This window comes from Lagenorhynchus albirostris, chromosome 13 (assembly GCF_949774975.1).
Source record: "Lagenorhynchus albirostris chromosome 13, mLagAlb1.1, whole genome shotgun sequence".
Taxonomy (NCBI): Eukaryota; Metazoa; Chordata; class Mammalia; order Artiodactyla; family Delphinidae; genus Lagenorhynchus; species Lagenorhynchus albirostris.
Window position 1 is genome coordinate 60339957 of NC_083107.1, and position 18654 is coordinate 60358610.

The 18654-nt window shown below is 49.0% G+C and overlaps 2 protein-coding genes across 2 annotated transcripts in view; one reads left to right on the top strand and one right to left on the bottom strand.

Annotated features, from left to right (window-relative positions):
- VIT (vitrin) overlaps positions 1-18654 on the bottom strand; it is a 123237-nt gene that overhangs the window by 23640 nt on the left and 80943 nt on the right. Inside the window, exons 7-9 of the mRNA XM_060169097.1 lie at positions 12177-12224; positions 10611-10673; positions 5909-6056 (exon numbers count right to left, since the gene is read on the bottom strand). Coding sequence (XP_060025080.1) covers positions 5909-6056; positions 10611-10673; positions 12177-12224 — 259 coding nt within the window. The remainder of the gene's footprint in view (positions 1-5908; positions 6057-10610; positions 10674-12176; positions 12225-18654) is intronic.
- FEZ2 (fasciculation and elongation protein zeta 2) overlaps positions 9075-18654 on the top strand; it is a 216632-nt gene continuing 207052 nt past the window's right edge. The window contains exon 1 of the mRNA XM_060169103.1: positions 9075-9092. The gene's annotated coding sequence lies outside the window, so the exon portion shown is untranslated. The remainder of the gene's footprint in view (positions 9093-18654) is intronic.

The window sequence follows — 18654 nt, forward strand, 5'->3', positions numbered from 1 at the left end:
TTCTGCCTTTCTAACAGCCTCCCAGGTGAGGCCATGGATCACATTTTGAGTGGCAATGTCTTAGAGGTTGCTGTAAGAATCAAGAAAATCAGCTGTGGGGCTGCCAGTGATAAGGGGAAGGGAGAAGAATAAATAAGAAGCCTGGAGCAGGCATAAGAAAGGCTGAGAGGAGGGAGGAGGATGGAGCTCCTGTAGCCCTAGGGTGGCAACCTGGCGGGGAGACAGGAGGGGCCCAGGACACAGGGTTCACCAGATGAGAGCACAGCCCCGTGGGAATATTTGTGCCTTCACATTCTGGTTGTGCAGTAGGATCACCTGGGGAGTTTTAAAAATGAATGACACTTGGGTCCCACACTCAGAAATTCTGATTTAATCGATCTGAGGTTGGGTCTGGGCATTGGGATTTTCAGATGCTCCCCAAGTGGTTCTAATGTGCATGGGGGTGGCCACCTGCTTCTCTAGCAGAATGGTCCAGGGGTCTAGGGAGAATGATCTCAACATGGGTGGCGGGCACTGGGATAAGACCCAGCGATGTGCGATGGGGGGTCAAGGGGAACCGTTGAGTAGAAGTGGTGCAAGTCAAGGGCAGTGTCCTCATTTCCTTTGTCCCTCTGGGAGAATCGCATGGTGGGGAACATAAGATTCTTGTGTGAGCTGTATTCCCAGGTCATTCAGCCTTGAGACTGTGTCCCCGAGGCCTGTGGCTCAAGGGTTCACCTGCCTTGAGAGAGAAGTGGCAGGGGGCTCTTTGCAAGTGCCATTAGGCCCTGGAGAGCCCTCTCAGGCAGTCAGGTGGCTGTTCGGGTCCTGTTAGTTCCTGTAAAGGCAGTGTAGGCTGAGGGCGTGAGGAGAGGACGGGGCAGCAGTTGGAGAGACCTGTGCTCGGCCGGGTGCTGCCCTCTCACCTGGGAAGCCGAGCTGTCCCTTGCCCTCTCGGGGAGTTGGGGATTCTCACCTTGGCTACAGATTGGAATTATAGATGAAAAGACCAGCTTCTGGGTATTTGCAGGATTCTGGTTTAATAGGGCTGGGATGGGGCCCAGGCATCAGCGTCTCTAAAAGCTCCCCTGGGGATCACAATGTGAAGTCGGGGCTGGGCAGTCCCTTCCTGCTCTGAAGTCCTGAGGTGCTGAGACTTGCAACTCCCAGGCCCCCTCCAGCCGGGGCTCGTGCCCCAGCCCCTCCCATTCCTTCCTTTGCTGCAGGCTCAAGGAAATGTGACAGAATGGTCCTCCTTGCCAGGTGTATTAGTTGCCTATCTCAGTTGTAAACTTAGGGGCTTCAACAACACACTTAGTTTACAGCTCTGGAGGTCAGAAGCCCGAATTGGGTCTCCCTGGCAGGGCTCTGCTCCTTTCTGAAGGCTCGAGAGAGACAGAGAGAGAGAGAGACAGAGAGAGAGAGAGACAGAGAGAGAGAGAGACAGAGAGAGAGAGAGAGTCATTGCCTTGCCTTTTTCAGCCTGCATTTCTTGGTCAGGGCCCCTTTCCTCCAGCTTCAAAGAAAGCTGTCTCATCTTTCCGACTAATCTCCCGTAGTCACATCTCCCTCCAACTGATAATAGCTGGGAAAGGTTCTCTGCTTTTAAGGCTTCAGCTGATTAAGCTGGGACACTGGGTAATCCAGGACCATCTCCCCATCTCAGGGTCCTTGACTTTAACCACATCCACAAAGCCCCTCCTGCTCTGGGAGGTAACACATCCGGGGGTTCCAGACGTGGGCAGCTTTGCGGCCATTATTCTGCCCATCACACCAGACCCGACACCTCGTTTCTTCTCCCTACTCTACTTGCCCCACACTCAGTGGCTCCGCTGATCCACGGGAGCCCTTGGGCATCCTTCCCGCTTTGGGAGGCAGGAAGGGAGGCTCAGCTGAGGGTGCTCAGTCAGGGCTGAGTTGGGTGGGCTGTGAAGTGAAAAAGTAAGGAGATGCAGCCCACCTCAGAGCCGAAACACGGGGCGCCTGTCAGAGAACCGGATTTCACTTTGAAATGAAGAGAAACCGTTATTTGGCTTTATTCTACAGCTGTTTTCCAATGTCAGTATCCTGGGGTTGATTACAAAGTTCAAAAGAACCTGTGCAATTCTGTTCCATTTATACTGAAATCAGGGATAAAAACAAAATCCTATGGAAGGTCCAGCGGGCGTTTAGCCCCTGTGGATCCAGGTGGCAGCTAAACTGTGAGCGACTTGTCTTCCTTATTCTGTTTGCTAGACTTCACCTACCAGCGACTTGCTCTGGCCATGCTTTCCTCTGGCCTCTTAATGTTCCTGTTGGTCGTAAGCACAATCACGAGCATGTTGGCTGTTTAACTGTAAATTAGAGCATGTGTGCAAGATGGGGGCTTGAGCCTTGGCTTTGTCTGCAGCCGTGTCTGTCCTCAGTCTGGTGAAAGCCTCCATTATCAGGAGCTTTCTTGGCAGAGGAGCAAAATCTTGAAGTCAATTTGGTTTGACATTTTAGGGATTAACTCAGGATTTAACATCTCTCCTCTCCCCAGTGGTCATGCATTTAGCTGTGTGTTCTTAGGGAAGTCACTCAACCTCTCTGCGTCTGTGTCATACGCTGTGTCTCTTACTGGAGGTGCGTGATGACTGTGGAAGGAACGCTGTGGTTGCTGAAAGGTTAACGCGGGCCTGGGCTCCGAGCCTCTGCAGGTGCGGGCGGGGGATGTGGGAGAGGGAGCATGCTGGCACCACGGGGGCTGAGGGGCTCCCCCTGGTCCGGACCAGAATTAGGAGCCCAGCCAGGGCAAGGGGGAAGTTACAGAGGAGCAGAAACCACGAGCCTGGCAGGGGATGACGCTGTCCACTGAGGAGAGAACGGACTGGACAAGCAGAGAGACGAGGAGATGCAGGGAAAGGACGAGGGAGGGAATGACCAAGACTTGCCAGTCCTGTGACATCACTCGCCCTTCACCTGCCTGCCTGGGTTGGTTTTCTGTTTCCCGCATCCAAAATATCTTTGTGTAGGATGCTTACTGATCAGGATACAGAACGAGCATTTTGTACATCAGGTCATTTTTATCCTCGTATTTTTATTTCTTATTTGCCTTCTGTTTCCTGTTAATAGTATGAGTCTTCTAAATTCCAAATTTAAAAGTCTAAGTTCTGCCTCAGCTCTAAGGAAAACCAAGGGAAGGAATCTTCTGGGGGGAGTCTCCCATGTGGACCCACGGCAGCGGTGACAGAGGGGAGAGGCCTGAGAGCAGGAGAAATTCTGAGCTCGGGAGTCCTCCAAGCTTGGCCAGCTCCTTTCCAACCCCAGTCTCACCTTGAGTGCTCGTTCTTGCCAAGGTGGCTTGTCTTTTAGAGCCTTGTCTCCTCATTGTAACACGAGGAGGTGGAACCAGAGCTTTCTAAGGCCCCATTGCTCTGTGATTCTGAGAGAGCAGGGCTGATTCCCTGTGGTTGTGAGCTGGGCACTAGAATCCGGTGAGAACCCAAAGTACCAGTAGAGGAATCAGTTTCCCAGCCAGCCAAGCACTGGAAAGCCCTTTTCCAGAAACACTGGCCCCATGTCTGCAGCGACCTCTGCCCGCATACCCTTTCCTACCCCACCCCCTGCCCTCTCTCGCACTAAGACCATTTGCTGAAGAAAGGCCGGATGGGAGCCACCCAGGTGGCTGAAATAAAAGCAATTTCAGCGGAGTGTGTGGATTTCCCCTTCAGCCTCCTCACACCTTCCTAATGCCTCTCTCCAACTGATTTTGTTCCCCACATTCCCCTGACGGATGTGTAACCTCTGTGCAGCCATCATTTCATTGCTGATCATTCACCCACCTAATCAGAACCTGAGGCTGGAAGGGAGACGATGCTCACCCAGCACGTTCACCCAACATTCATTGATTGGATGTCTTCTGAGTACAGAGCCAGTCACTGAATTACAGAACAGCAGGGCTGGCAGAGCCCTAATAAATCATCTGGTCCGACCGGCCTGTACTGTAGAGAGGGCAGCTCTTGCATGGAGAGGTTAGGTGACTTGCTTAGGGTCACACAGCGGAGCTAAGGCTAGAATTCAAGACGTCCTGTCACCAGTTCATTATGCTCTCCACTTCACCCGTGGCCGAAGGAGGGTGAAGATGATTGATGGGTTTGTATGAGCATAAAGTAAAGGAAAACAGACACATTTCCCTTAAGGGCTTTAAATGAATAAGGACCCTGGACGGAAAAAAAGATGAATAGGGAAGGCATTTTTAGAAAGTGACATTGGAAAGCATGGAGGTAAACTCTTCCCTGTAAACGGTGATGACATTAGGGACACGTGAGAGAAAATGTCTTTTTGAGGGGAAGGGGTCTTTATTGAATTTTTTCCTTCCCTGCTACATTTGTTCTTTAATCCATGTTCCCATCAGCACACAACACAATGCTCCTGCCATTTTTCTTTTCCTTGACATATTTACCACCTTATTTTCATATTCGCCTATAAACCTTGGTATACACAGCTTTTAAAGCAGCTATTTTGAATGCAAGATGACATACCAAGCTTTGAACCCCCCAATAAAACTGACCGGGAACATCTGGCACTAAAATGCTTACATTTCCTCCCCAGAGAAGCCTGCTATTCATCTGCTAACTTTAAAAAGTAACACAGGAATGAAAATAGGTTGACGTCTTGAAAACAATGACCCAAACCACGTATTTTCCTATTTCACGTTAAAATCCTCCAGCACATCCGACACTGAGAATTAACATGTGTAGCAATTGGTTATTTTCATATATTGGGCTCTGACTATATATAAGTGCCACTTAGCTATCTTCCTTCACAGAAATAGAAGATAGTGCTAAATACGTCATTGGAATTTAATTCTAAAAATACAAACATTATAGATTCTTATGAAAATAAAGCATTTTATTTCTTTGGACATCTCAAAACTAAATATTCTAGTGTCTGTGACATAACAACCTTGGTTAAAACGCTGTTCTGGGATGTCCCCGGGAAACATTTGCAGGGACCAGAGACGGCCCCAGATGTTGTCAGGTGTGTGTTTTTTACTTTTCAGACTGTGGCTTCTGAGCAAGAGGTACCAAGGCCTAGGTTAGTGTCCAAGGCCGAGGCTAAGCTGCGGATCTGGGAGAAGGACGGGCGGGTTGTGCCCGAGATCCTTTGTGGAAAGTGAGACAGTTATCCTGCCCTTAATGGCTCTTGATCAAAAGCCCACCTGTTATTTGAGATTTGTGCTTGTTTACGCTTTTGATTGCCTACTTTCAGTTGATATCTGTGTATCTGCTTTAGCGAGAAATCTACTACATCTGAAATAAGGTTGACTTATCCCCAATGAGAGAAAAGTTGAGATTGGATGGTAGTATGTGCCCTCAATTTCTACGCTATGTAGAATAGTAAAGTGGACGGGGGACAGTCACCTGGGCGAGTGCTGGGGGCCATCCCTTCCCCCCCACCCCAGTCCTCCCCATTGCCGGGTGAGCTTTCCCAGTACCAGTGTAGAGGCCTAAGGTTGTCCAGAGAACCTAGAGCACCATGTTTTCTGGGCATCCCACCTATAGGTGGAGCACAGGAGCCCCTCAAACAAATACTCTAATAGGGTTGAAAGGGGGCCAACCTCGATGAGGAAACTGACCGTGAGAGAGGTGAAGGCCTAGCCCAAGGCCACGCAGCTTGTTATTGGCTGAGCAAAAACTTGAACTCGGCTCTCTTAATTCCCAAACATATTCTCTCTACCAGTCAGGAGTGCAAATGCCATTTACTTTCAAGTGTGGATTAACTTGTCCCTCCTTCTGGAAGCCTCGGATTTCTTCAGCGGCATCTGGATTGCTTCGGTTTCTTTCATTTACATTTGTATCAGGGAGGAGGATGAGTCTGCTGTGCTCTAGGATGTGTCGGTATTTTTTTCTGGCACAAAATTAAGCATGGGACATCCCTTGATTTCTGAATTCAGAGCAGCACTTACCCATACTGAACAATACCCATCAGTGGACCGGCAGGGCCAATGTCAAGAGCTTGGGCAACGTCGGCCAGGAACTGCTTCTGGATTCGGAATCGACGTTTGCCAATGCTTGCGCTCCCATCAATTAAAAATGACAAGTCAACTTTGCAGCCTAAGGAATGGAAAGGGACTCTGTTATTCTGCTTCTCTCTCATTGCATTCAATGCTCACTCCCCGCTTCCTCCACCAGAGCCCCCTGAGATGCCAACGAAAAGAAAGTTAAAAAAATAAGTAGCAAGATGCAAGGTATACTTATTTATTTATATCCATAACTGATTTTCACCGGGCACCAAGGTCCTGGACACTGGGCTGGTACTTATTTCCATGACTGTTGTAGAAGTCTCTGTATCAGCCACAGTTACAGACTTCAGAAGCAGGGACCTCCCAGTCAAGTCTAAGAAGGCCCTCAGAATGGTCTCCTAGTTCAGACCATATAAGTGCAGACCCCCAGATGCGGGCATTCACCCAGACTGAGTCCCTGGAGCTTATGGTCTTTTACTCTCATCCTCACTTTTTAGAATTGTGTGTTGGCTCTCTATAAAGGTGGGAAGAATCTGCAGGGCCAGTGCTGAGGGGAGGGCAGGAAGTGTAGATTGAGAAATGCATACTTATCTTATCCTTCACTTCCCTGGGTGGGGCAACCATAGAAATTATCCACCTGTATCGACAGATACCTGTTCTTATTTGTAGCTACCTTAGATTTTTGCCCCTTCTTTTAGTTGTAATAAATACTAGGACAGCTCTGGTTAGGATCTTGGGACCTCTGCAAGTAGATGAAGGTTAGGATGAAGGCGGGGGGATGGTGGGCCTGCAAGCTGGTTCAAACTTTCAGACGCTGAAAGGAATTGATGGAAAGCCACGTAAGCAAGTAGAAGTCGGTGTCTTTTTTATTTATTTATTTTTGGCTGCGTTGGGTCTTCGGTTGCTGCACGTGGGCTTTCTCTAGTTGCGGCGAGCGGGGGCTGCTCTTCGTTGCAGTGCACGGGCTTCTCATTGTGGTGGCTTCTCTTGTCGCAGAGCATGGGCTCTAGGTGTGCGCAGGCTTCAGTAGTTGTGGCTCGCGGGCTCTAGAGCGCAGGCTCAGTAGCTGTGGCGCAAGGGCTTAGTTGCTCCGCGGCATGTGGGATCTTCCCAGACCAGGGCTTGAACCCATGTCCCCTGCATTGGCAGGTGGATTCTTAACCACTGAGCCACCAGGGAAGTCCAAGTTGGTGTCTTCTTTGCTCTCGACTGAAATTATATCATCTCAGGATGATAAAACTGATTATTCAATGCTGATCAGAAGTTTCTTATTGGGAGCTATATAGTCCCTTGATTAACAAAAAATGAGGAATGAGTTCTTTTAACAACTGCAATTTGGGAGACAAAAATATTTCAAAGCAGAGTTCCGTGGGTGAAAAAGAGAGACAGTAAAATTAGAAGTTTCTGGACTGGAGTGTCCAGGAGGACACAGGGGCCAGCTCTGCCCTGTGTGGGAAGGGTGCAGCTGTCCAGACCAGCCTGGATCTCTAAGCTGCCACACAATCGCCCATGAGGCTGCTCTCGACTTCTGTTCTCTGCATTGTGTTGCTTCCATGGGACTGGGGTCCTCCCATTCCCCAAAAGGAGAAGCTCTGTGGCAGGGAGGGATATATATTTTTAATGAAAGCAAGAAATGAACATGAGTTGATACAGTTTTAAGCAGAATTGATGAGAAATATTTAGTAAAGAGTGATACTACAGAGTGGGCAGGTTAAGGGAAAAAGTTCTGAGAACTTGCTTTATTCTGTTGCTGTGGTGCATGGCAATCAAAACCAGAGGAGAAGTAGGTGATGACAGGGGCCTCTCTGGGCCTGGCTGACTCGCTCCATCTGGAATCAGTGCCTCGGCTCCCTAGGGACCTCGCAAGCTTTTAGACCCTGTGTGCCTGGATGGTCAGGGCCTGCCGTCTCTTCCTGTTCAGCTGGCTTCCCCTGTCCTTTGCTGACCCCAAACTGTCTGTGCTCAAGCATGCTCCTCGAGATGAAGATTGGAAGAAGCAAATAAAATCAAGGAGCGGAGTTTAGAGATGCCACTAAAGCCTGGGCTAAAGCAAAAGAGAAGCAGAACTGCTCTATGGCTTGGCAGGTTCCCCACACAGGGCCAACCCTCTCTTTCCTATGTCTGGGCTTGCGATGTGAATTGCCGCCAGCAGGTGGCAGTGGTGCTCTTTAGGGCTTGCCGCCCACTGGCACCTATGCTGGAAATGTGGACGGACTCCCAGGTTCCACCCTGACCTATAAAATCAGATCTCAGTTTAGCAAGATCCCCAGGTGATTCCTATGCACATTAAAGTTTGAGAAGCACCCCTGAAGAGAGGTTTTCCTTCAGATGTCAGCAGATTATAGTTCAATATGCCTTTTTAAATGAAAACCTTTTTTTAGAAAAATAACAATTACAGTAAGGGCCACAGGGGATTTTCTTTTTAAATGAAGAAGTGTACATGTTTTGTAGCATCTATATTAGTTCTTCCTAGACCATTTTTTCTCCTTATTTTTAAAATATTAATTTATTTTTGGCTGCGTTGGGTTTTCTTTGCTGCGCGTGGGCTTTCTCTTGTTGTGGCGAGCAGGGGCTACTCTTTGTTGTGGTGCGTGGGCATCTCATTGTGGTGGCTTCCCTTGTTGCGCAGCACGGGCTCTAGGCACACGGGCTTCGGTAGTTGTGGCACACGGGCTTGGTAGTTGTGGCGCATGGGCTTAGTTGCTCCACGGCCTGTGGGATCTTCCCAGACCAGGGCTCGAACCCGTGTCCCCTGCACTGACAGGCGGAGTCTTAACCATTGTGCCACCAGGGAAGTCCCTCTCCTTATTTCTTACATCTTGAACTGTGTTTTAAGGAGGTTTTAAGGAGGTGAGGTGTTTCTCTGTTTCCTCTGTTCTCTTCACTCATTAGCCTGCTGGCTGTTATTGGGATCACCTTTGCTCCTCCTTCCCAAGAATGTTTTAATGACAATGGCTCCCGCTCAGGGCATGTGCTCACTGAGACCCTAGTGGCTTTCTCATACAGACATAAAAACATGCTGATGTGAAGATGACAACAGCAATACGAAAGGACAGTACTGGGTTATGAAATGTCCAGCATGAGCAATTTATTACGGTCACTGAGGTTGCAGCAGGAGGAAGAAAAGGTAAGACAGAGTGTCTACAGTCATCTATCTACCAATTTTCTTAATTGCTTTGGTTTTCTTCAACGTGATACGTTTATAGATTAATGCTTTTTGTTGGCCAGTATATTAGGCCAGTGTTTCTTAACCCTAGATATGTATCAGACTTGCTTATGCAGCTTCAATAAATAAAGATGCCTGGGAATCACTCCAGGCGGTGCTTCTCAAGGGTTAGCATACAAAGGAATTGCTTGATTCAGTAGACCCGCCAGGGTGGGTGGGGTGGGTGGGAGTCTGAGATTTTGCATTTCTAACAAGCTCCCAGGTGATACCAATGCTGCCGGTCTTCAGACCACACCTTGAGTAGCACGATCTAGGGAGAGACTGATTCAGTAGGTATGAGGCAGGAATTGGTATCTTTCATTTTTAAAAATGTCTTCAGGTGGGACTTCCCTGGTGGTCCAGTGGTTAAGACTTCGCTTTCCAATGCCGGGGTTGTGGGTTTCATCCCTGGTTGGGGAGCTAAGATCCCACATGCCTTGCGGCCAAAAAACCAAAACATAAAACAGTAGCAGTATTGCAATAAATTCAATAAAGACTTTAAAAATGGTCCACGCCCCCCCCCCCAAAAAAATGTCTTCAGGTGATTCTCACCCAGAGGTGAGTTGAGACTCACAGCCCATTGGTGGCTGACTTGTCGCAACTTTCTGGGAGAATTTGCAGGTGCTCTCCTTGGCTTGCAACACACAGCTCCCTCCCGGTTTTCCTCTTTTTCTCTGGTCCCTTCTTTCTGGTATCCTCAGGTGGCTTCTCTTCCACCGCGTTAGTCTTAAAGGTCTTCAGGTTTAAGTCGTCTGTTTCTTCTTACTCTATCCTGTCTCCCTAGGTCACATTTTCTGTTCTGACAGCTTTGGCTTTGAACTATGGCTCATCATTTTCCAACTCTAAATTTCTGGCTGGGCTGTCCTTTCAGAATGTCAGATCTGGGTAGTTAACTCTGCTAGACCAAACGTCTTACAGAAGATGATAGATGTAAACACTCTCCTGCCCCAATGTGCTCGGTCCCCAGTGGTCCTCATGGCAGCACCATTTGCCCTAGTTGTCCAAATCATCTTTAACGGCTCCCTCTCTTGCACTTCTACCTCTAACCCTCTAGATTCTTCCTTCTCTATCTCTTGAATTTGCCCATTTCTCTCCATTTACGCTTCCCTCTCTGAGCTCTGTGTACCATCATCTCCGCTGGACCACCGTCCTCGCTGGCAAGCGAGTCTCCTCCTTTCATCCTCCTGGTCACCCCACCCCACCCCACTCTGTTGCCATAGCGATGTTTTAAACATCTGATCCTCTCCCCCTCTTGCACATAGATAGTGTAAATCCTTCAAAAGCTTCCCTTTCCCCTTAGAACAAAGTGACAGAAGAGAGGAGATAAATAGATTCAGGGTAGGAGAGAGGTGGGTTAGGGTGGGAGTGAGTGGGGAGAGGGGAGAGAGAGCAGATCAGATGTCAAAGCCACTATGGGTTTCTAGTTGTCAATTAACTTACTTGGATCTCCCTGGGATACTGGCTCCAAAGACTGTGTGCTTAATTCTTTTTTTGGAACAAATCCTGGAAAGAGCAGTAAAACTTTTGGTGACTTACAAGAACAGGAAGCATCTGGCCTCACCCCAGGGATGGGGACAGAATGGATATTCACACTCAGCTCAGGGGGCTTGGCTTACTAAGTGTGCTCTTCTCCATAACACCCCCATCTTAAGAGAGAAGAATGAATGCTTACCGACAGCCTACTAGAGACACAGTACTCCCCTGGGTGCTTACAGGCATTTGAAGTCAGGAGACTTGAGATTGGTCCCCTACTGCCCGTTAGGAGACAGCCATAGTCTCCTTATCTGAAAGCATTAAGCGCTTTGCCAGTGTAAATTATCCCTCTGTAAAATTCTGAAAATCTTAAGGTCAGGGCGTGTGTCTCACTCATCATGTGAACCTTTCCTGTGGTCCTCAATCAACATTCAGTGACTGAGTTGATGAACAAAGATGAGTGAGACCGAGGACAGTCTAATGGGGGTTGGGTGTAGACTGGAGAGGAAGAGATGAGATACAAGCAACCCAAATGAGAGGGTCTATAATGCTTCCCTTCCCCTCCAGCAGTCTGAGACCAGAGTACAGATGCAAAAGGGTTTAGGGCTTTGAGAGGGGGTGTATGTGAGTTGAATTTCAGCCTCAGGGGTCTTCTTTAGAGCTGTTTACCTGGGAGCCAAGTTCACAAATATATCATATAAGGAAATAAAGACAATAAATACGAGTCTTTTTAGGCTTGGTAAGGCCAATGAGTTTCTTGGGCAGAGTGAAACTTGCAGCACCAACCAGAAGTGAGTCTCCCCGTTTCTGGGATGCTGGGTAGCGCCCACTGAGAGTCTCCCCCAGTGGAGGAAGGTGCTAAGGGCTCTGCTAGCTCCTGGCTGGGATGAGCTTTCTCCTGGCTTGTTAGTTTTTCCAGTTTGCAAAGCACATGAGTTCATCTTCCCATTAAAGGTCAGCTTGCTCATCCCACTTCCTCACATCATTTAAAAAATTCACGAATGGCATTTCTCATCCAGGAGCTCTGGGAGGGGAAGAAATACATGTCCAGAGGCCGGAGTCCTTTCCTCCATCTCCCCCCAACCCCAACCCACCAGCAAAATCTGCCCTTGAACCAAGAGTCAGAAGGCCGCATTTGGTGTTGGAGTTTCAAACACTTAACGCAGTAAACAGGGAACAACATTCATTCATGTGAAGGGAAAACCCGAATCCCACTTGCAAAGAAGGAAGAAGAAACAGAAGGAAGTCAAAGTGTGCTCCCAGACGGAGTGAGGGTTTAACCCATTTTGGGGGCCTGGAACTCACTCCCTTCTGCTTTTTTGTCTTCACATTTCCTTCCCTCTTAGTGATCCAGTCTTGTCCCTTACCCAGGCCTCCCTGTAGGAGCTTCAGTGGGCCCTTCGCATGGTCACCAGACCCTAATGTCGGAGGTGACACTGTTGGAAAGCCTTCTCTAGCTGAGCTTAGTCTCTGTGCCGCCTGCTGTACGAATCTTGATCTAGTCACGGCCAGGAGGAGGGGCTGCATAATTACCTGCATCTAGAAGCACCGATCCAGGTTTCCACAATTCAGGTTCCCCTGCTTTTCAAAATTAAAAAGAAACAAACTCATTACTTAGATGAAACCGGCAGAAGCTCTCAAGGGAACTGCCAGGATGATAATATTTTCTAACTGTGGCAGAAAGTTCAGTAAAGAAGCAGGAGACCAGACTTTGGGATGAAGCAACCTGAAATCTGTGGGATTTTCTCATTTAAAGCTCTTAAAGCCAAAGACGAAAACATCTTCACTCTTTTCTTCCTTTCCCTATGCACCAAGAATCACGGAATAATAGGAATCCTGGAATTCAAGGGGACCTAAAAGCTCATTCAATTTGAACCAACCTCCTAACCTGCTTCAATAACATCTCTACCTAAGCGAGTGGCTGGCTGGTGCTTGGATCCCTCCAGAGACAGGGAACTCATTACATTCGCAACTAAAGTAGTGCATTTCTTCTTGGACTATTGAGACTTTGAGAAGACTTTTCATTGTATCAATATGAAATCTTTATCCATCCATCCATCCTTCCATCCACCCATCTACCCGTCACACTCAATAAGCACCCAGAATATGCCCAGCATCATTCTGGGTACGTTGGCCTTACCCATCTGTTTGTGTTTCTTTCCTTGGAACCACACAGAACAAATCTGGCCCCTTCAGGGAGCAGGCAGTACACTCATTTCCTGAGGCTCTGCTTCTCATGGTGTGCCTCAAGCAGAATAGAGCAAAGTGGCACCTGGCATCCTATCTGTCTAATGCCCTTCACCACGAACCTGTGCTGATGAAGTGGCAGCGGTGGTCGGGAAGGGGAGATTCTTACCCAATCCCCCTGATCTCTTTTGGAGAATTATGGCTGGGAGGGGCTCAGAGGCAGCACAAACATATTAGGAAGCCTCGTAAGGACACCCTAATGGCTGTTTCTCTCCCTCTCCCATTCCCTCCCCTCTCCCCTTGCCTTTAGCTCTCAAGGCTGAGAGCATAACAAACTGTTTCATTTCTTAAAGGCCATCAGCTTTCCAGCACACTGCAATTATTAACACACTCAAGTGAAGTGATATTTTCCTTTGCATGATTAAAAGATGCCAGGCTATTTTGAAAGATAGTCCGTGTTCTTGCAGGTTCTGGGTTAATGGTGAGAACTGAGTTTAATTTGGCTCAGCCGTTAACCAGGTGTAGGACCTTGTGCAAGTCACATGCCCTTGCTGAACCTCAGTTCCTTTTTGAGTAACATTAGCAGTTTGGGTGGGATGATCTCCAAACTCAAAATATTTATGACGTATATGTTTAAACATTCAGCTTCTTTAGCCTCATTACTCTATCGCCACCTACTGGTAAAAATATGCGCTTTGCCCTTTTCCTTAAAAAAAGGTGCTGGTGACGTCTCAGTTTTTGCCCTAGGCTTTCAGCACCCTTGGATGTGAGGAAAGATTAGAATGCTGGAGGCTCTATTACTTTGGCAGGAGATAAACAGTTCTCTGACATGAGGGATTTTCAGGCCTCTTACTCCTGTCCTGGAGGCCTGTCCTTCTGTCCATGACACTTGCATTTGTTTGGGACAAGTTTGAACCAAATCGCTTTCATCCAAAAGCCAAAGGCTGAAAAAATATTTGAACAGCTCAGACTTGGTGTTTTGGGATTTGGTAGTAATGAGAAGTAGATTTGTGAGAACATTTGTGTTCTGGTGTTGAGGTCTGAGGGCGTGGTGTGGGGAAAACAAGTCAGAAGACCCGTCCTGAGTCTACCAAAACACTAGCTGGGGGTCTGGGGGGCTAGCCTACCTTCTCTGATCTCCAGTTTTCTCCTGCGTAAAGCCGAGCTCATAAGGACTTCTCCTGCCCTGCCTCACATGAAGGTAAATGTGTATAAAATCACTCTGAAAAGTGTAAAAGGAGCTCGTAAAAAAACAGCTAATTATTTCTGTGATAATCCTGGCTCAGTCATCTTCTGGATACATTCAGTGTCTAAGAGAGGTATTGATTTTGAACACGCACTGACCAAGCTCCTTCTGAGGATTAAGTCACAATAACCCTGTGGGTCAGGTACAGCTACGATCCCACTTTACAGGTGAGGAAACCGACGCACAGGGAGTGGCAGAGCAGAACGTTAAGCCCAGGCAGGCAGGCTCCACCCGCACGTAATCACCACCTGTTTATCACACGGGAGGCATCACGGTCGCTTCAGCATCTCAGGGTACTGGGTGAAGCCACGGAAAAGCTAGGCCTGGAACTACACCTGTAGCGCACACGAAGCGTGAGGGCCCAGAACATTCCTGTTTTAAGATCCGTGACAACCTTTGCACTGGTTACAGCTCCTTCTATTCCCTGCACATCTGGAAGTCACCAGCCCGGGACCCAAGCGGGAGCCCCCTATAAGGGAGGCCCTTAGGGCTCTCAAATTTTATGGGGCAGAAGCACAGGTGACCCTTTAGCCCCCCGGCTTCTTCCCGGTGACTCTCAGTGCAGTTTTTAGGAGGAGGTGGTCGTCTGAGAGACAGCAGCCTCTGGAGCCAGGGGACTCTGCACACCTCCCTTCCGGGGCCTGGCTTCATGCCCCGAGGGCTGCACATTTCCCTTGGAGAACTTTCTCTGGCTGCGGTGAGATGGGGGCACTCGGAGAGCAGCTGCAGCTGTGCCAAAGGAGCCTCCTGCCTGCGGCCCGACGCACAAGGGCTGTCAGAGAAGGCCGAGGACAGCAGAGGTCCTGGGCACGGGCTGTCACGCCGGCGATGCGTCAGCGGTCCCGGGTTTACAGGTGGGTTCTCTCCAAAGCTCCATGTGGAATATTTGTTTGGCAGCCTCTTCTCATGGAAACAACATCAACTCCACTGTTAGGTTTCCAGGCCAGTGAAGCTTATCTGATCAAACAGAGCTCATGGGACCGTGAAACCAGGCAGCAGCAGGATGGTTCCAAGGAAAAGTCCCCAAGTTTAGCTTCAGTCACTCTAGTCCCGTCTCAGAGGGTCCCGGTAGGGAGGGCGGGGGTCTGCCTGTGGGGGCCAGAGGAGGCCCCAGAATTCTAGAATCTGAAAATATCTGAGTCATCTTTGTAGTTCTAACAGCATAGTGTTTGACATATAGTACGCTCAGTAAATTTTTTTTAAATTAAAGAACAGTTCCCCTGCCGTGGAAGTGGTGGCTTAAATCGGGGACGTGTCAAGTTACACCTGTGGGCAGAAAGCATAGTGGGAGGAGGAAGCAGGAATCACTCGGGGTCATAGTTCAGTGTCCCGTGGAGGAGAGGATGAAATATTGAGGCTGACGACAACATCATTAGGTCCCTACATAGCTGCCTGGGTCTGTTAATGGTTTGCCCTAAACACAGATGGGATATTTAATGGGGCTCATGAAATTCTGTCCCATGTGATGTAATTTTATCAGTGACTGGAAGGGAGATAGGTGGCATGTTAATCAATTTGGTGGATGACAGAGAAGTTGGAAGATTGTTAGTATATTCAATGACAGAATTAAGATTTAAGAAGACTACAGGATTGGGGTGACCTGCTTCTGTAGAAATACCTGAGAAAAGACCCTGGGAACTTGAGTGATTGCCAGTTCAGTAGGAGATGAGCTGATGATGAGACAGAACCTCCCCCCCACAAGGAACTTGGGATGTTTTCATGGAACCAGAGTGTTTAGGGCGAGAGGCAATTCCCCGGGCACAGCCCTTGAGGCATCGTGTCCTGCTCTGTGTGCTCTGTTCCCACTCACTGACAGACTGTGGTTTAGCTCGAGGGTGTGATGCTGAGTCACGTAAGGACCTGTCGGAGGGATGAGAGAAATTTATCCCAGAAAAGATGAGACATAACGGAGGACATGAAGGCTACTTTCATATATTTGAAAGGCTCGCAAATGTATGCCCTTAAAAATATTGAAGACCCCCAAAGAGCCTCTGTTTGTGTTGGCTACATCTACTGATTTTTCTCATATTAGAAATTAAAGGGCTTCCCTGGTGGCACAGTGGTTAAGAATCCGCCTGCCAATGCAGGGGATACGGGTTCAAGCCCTGGTCCGGGAAGATCCCACATGCCGCGGAGCAACTAAGCCCGTGTGCCACAACTACTGAACCTGCGCTCCTGAGCCTGTAAGCCACAACTACTGAAGCCCGTGTGCCACAACTACTGAAGCCTGCATGCCTAGAGCCTGTGCTCCACAACAATAGAAGCCACTGCAATGAGAAGCCCTCGCACTGCAACAAAGAATAGCCCCCGCTCGCTGCAACTAGAGAAAGCCCGCGCACAGCAACGGAAGACCCAACGCAGCCAATTAAATAAATAAATAAATAAATTAATTAATTAAATCTTAAAAAAAATTAAAACTGTGCATCCTCTCATCTGAAACAGAGTATTAACTATCCATCTATTTTACTATTTATTCACTTAAAAATAACAATAGACCTATCTATTCTAACATTTTTTATGAAAAATGCTTTCTGAAACAAAAGCATTCAGTGAGAAGAGTGGCACATTTCTTCAGTGTCTGACATAACAGAAGGCAGCTAGAATCTGATGTCAGTTCCTGCAGTCAATCTGTGGTGAAATCTCGTTTTTGTTGAAGGGTATGAAGAAAATCTGGCCTCACACAGTTCTGTACGCAGAGAAGTGAGGGCCTCACAGAAGGCCTGAAAGCAGGTCCCCGGACCACACTTTGAGAAGTAGTAGTTTAGAAAAATTAGGAGCAGCAGGCTTAAGTTCTAGATAGTATGTCTAACAATGGGACTGGGAAGTTATCCTACACAGGGCAAAGGTCTCTGTCACGCCATAAGGGATGCATTTGTTTGGTGGGAAATTAGATCAGAGGCCTTTTATACAATTCTTCCCAATTCTACGATCTGCTGATCTTCTAGCTGAGGAATTGGGTGACTTGTCTGAAATGCATGATTATGTGGGAAGTGAGAGCCCGTCGAAGAGTAGCTAAGACCCCGCCTGCGAGTTCTCCCCCGCCTGCGGGAGCAAGTGTGGGGCTTCGCCACTGTCCAGGCCTGTGTGGCGTGGGGGAGGAGGGGCCCCAAGGCAGGGGCACGCGGGGGTCCGCGGGAGGGTCTGAGGTACTCAAAGCAAAGCTGCAGGGGTGACGGTGGAGGGGGAGGAGCCACAGAAAGGGGCAGGATTTGAGGGTGAGAAGAGCTGGGAGCATCTGTGCGGTCAATGAGATAGAGCTTTCGTTAATTACTGGAGCGTGAAGAGAACGGAGGAGAAAGGGAGGCTCAGAGCTACAGACCCAGGGGGAAGGTTATGAAGGGTTATAAAAAGGGAGTGGGACCAGGGCTTCCCTGGTGGCGCAGTGGTTGAGAGTCCGCCTGCCGATGCAGGGGACACGGGTTCGTGTCCCGGTCCGGGAAGATCCCACATGCCGCGGAGCAGCTGGGCCAGTGAGCCATGGCCGCTGAGCCTGCGCGTCCGGAGCCTGTGCTCCACAACGGGAGAGACCACAACAGTGAGAGGCCAGCATACCGCAAAAAAAAAAAGGGAGTGGGATCTAATGCTCAAAACAGCTTTGGGTTGCTGGGCAGGAAAGAACACGAGCTGGAGGTCAAAGAAGCTCCTTGTTGCCATCATCCCCCAAGCCGAGTCTGACTGGCGACGTGTGTCTGGGTCTTGCTCTATGTCCCAGAGGTGGGTCCTGGGATGGCACGGGGGGGGTGCCTCTCCAGCCGACCCAAACCCCTGACAGCCCTTGGGTGTCTGGACTGGCAGGGACGTACTCTCGCCACACTGAGAACGGACAGAGCAAACAGATGCTTATTAGAGTTAAAACAACTTGGCATGACCTGGAGGTGAGTGGCAGAGGCCAGCAGGTGCGGGGAGAAGGTGTTTGTTAAGTGCCGCAGAGCAGGGCCGGCAAGCAGTGGGCAGCCTCGCCAGGTTTCTGGAAAGCAGCTCGGGAGAATCCTGCCCTCGGATCCCCGGGGGGATTACACAGGGTCAGTTGATTCACATGGAACCAGCAGTCTGCTTTCTCTTGTTTTGCCCCCTGATGAAAGTGCCTTGGAAGTCAGCCGAGCTTTCTGTGCTTGGCTCTACTTTTGGGGGTTTCAGAGGGCGCACAAATCCTGGCCAAGGGCACTAGAGGAAGCAGTGCCCCGGGCTTGGCTGCCTGAACTGTCCCACGGGCCTGTTAGGGTCTAAAATGGCCTTGGAGTCCTTGGCCTGCCCAGCGATCTGATCCTTAAGCCCTTTGTCCTGAACAGCGGCATGTATGTTGCCAGCGGTGCAACTGTGAAGCCATCGAAGCTCTTAGCCCTGTCCAGGGGACCCGGTGGAGCTGCTCCTCCCATCTGGAATCAAAACAAAACAGAAACCACAGTCTCTAGGACTCTTCGAACTCGTGGAGGACAGACAGGTATCCCCCAGCAAGAGAAAGGCCTGGACTCTTCTTGTTCCTAGTGCCCCAAGGCTACAAAGGAAATTGTCTCTCAAGTCTGTCAACTCATGGCCCAGGCCCCAAGCAGAGTTTGTGGAAAGCATCTAACCGGGTGA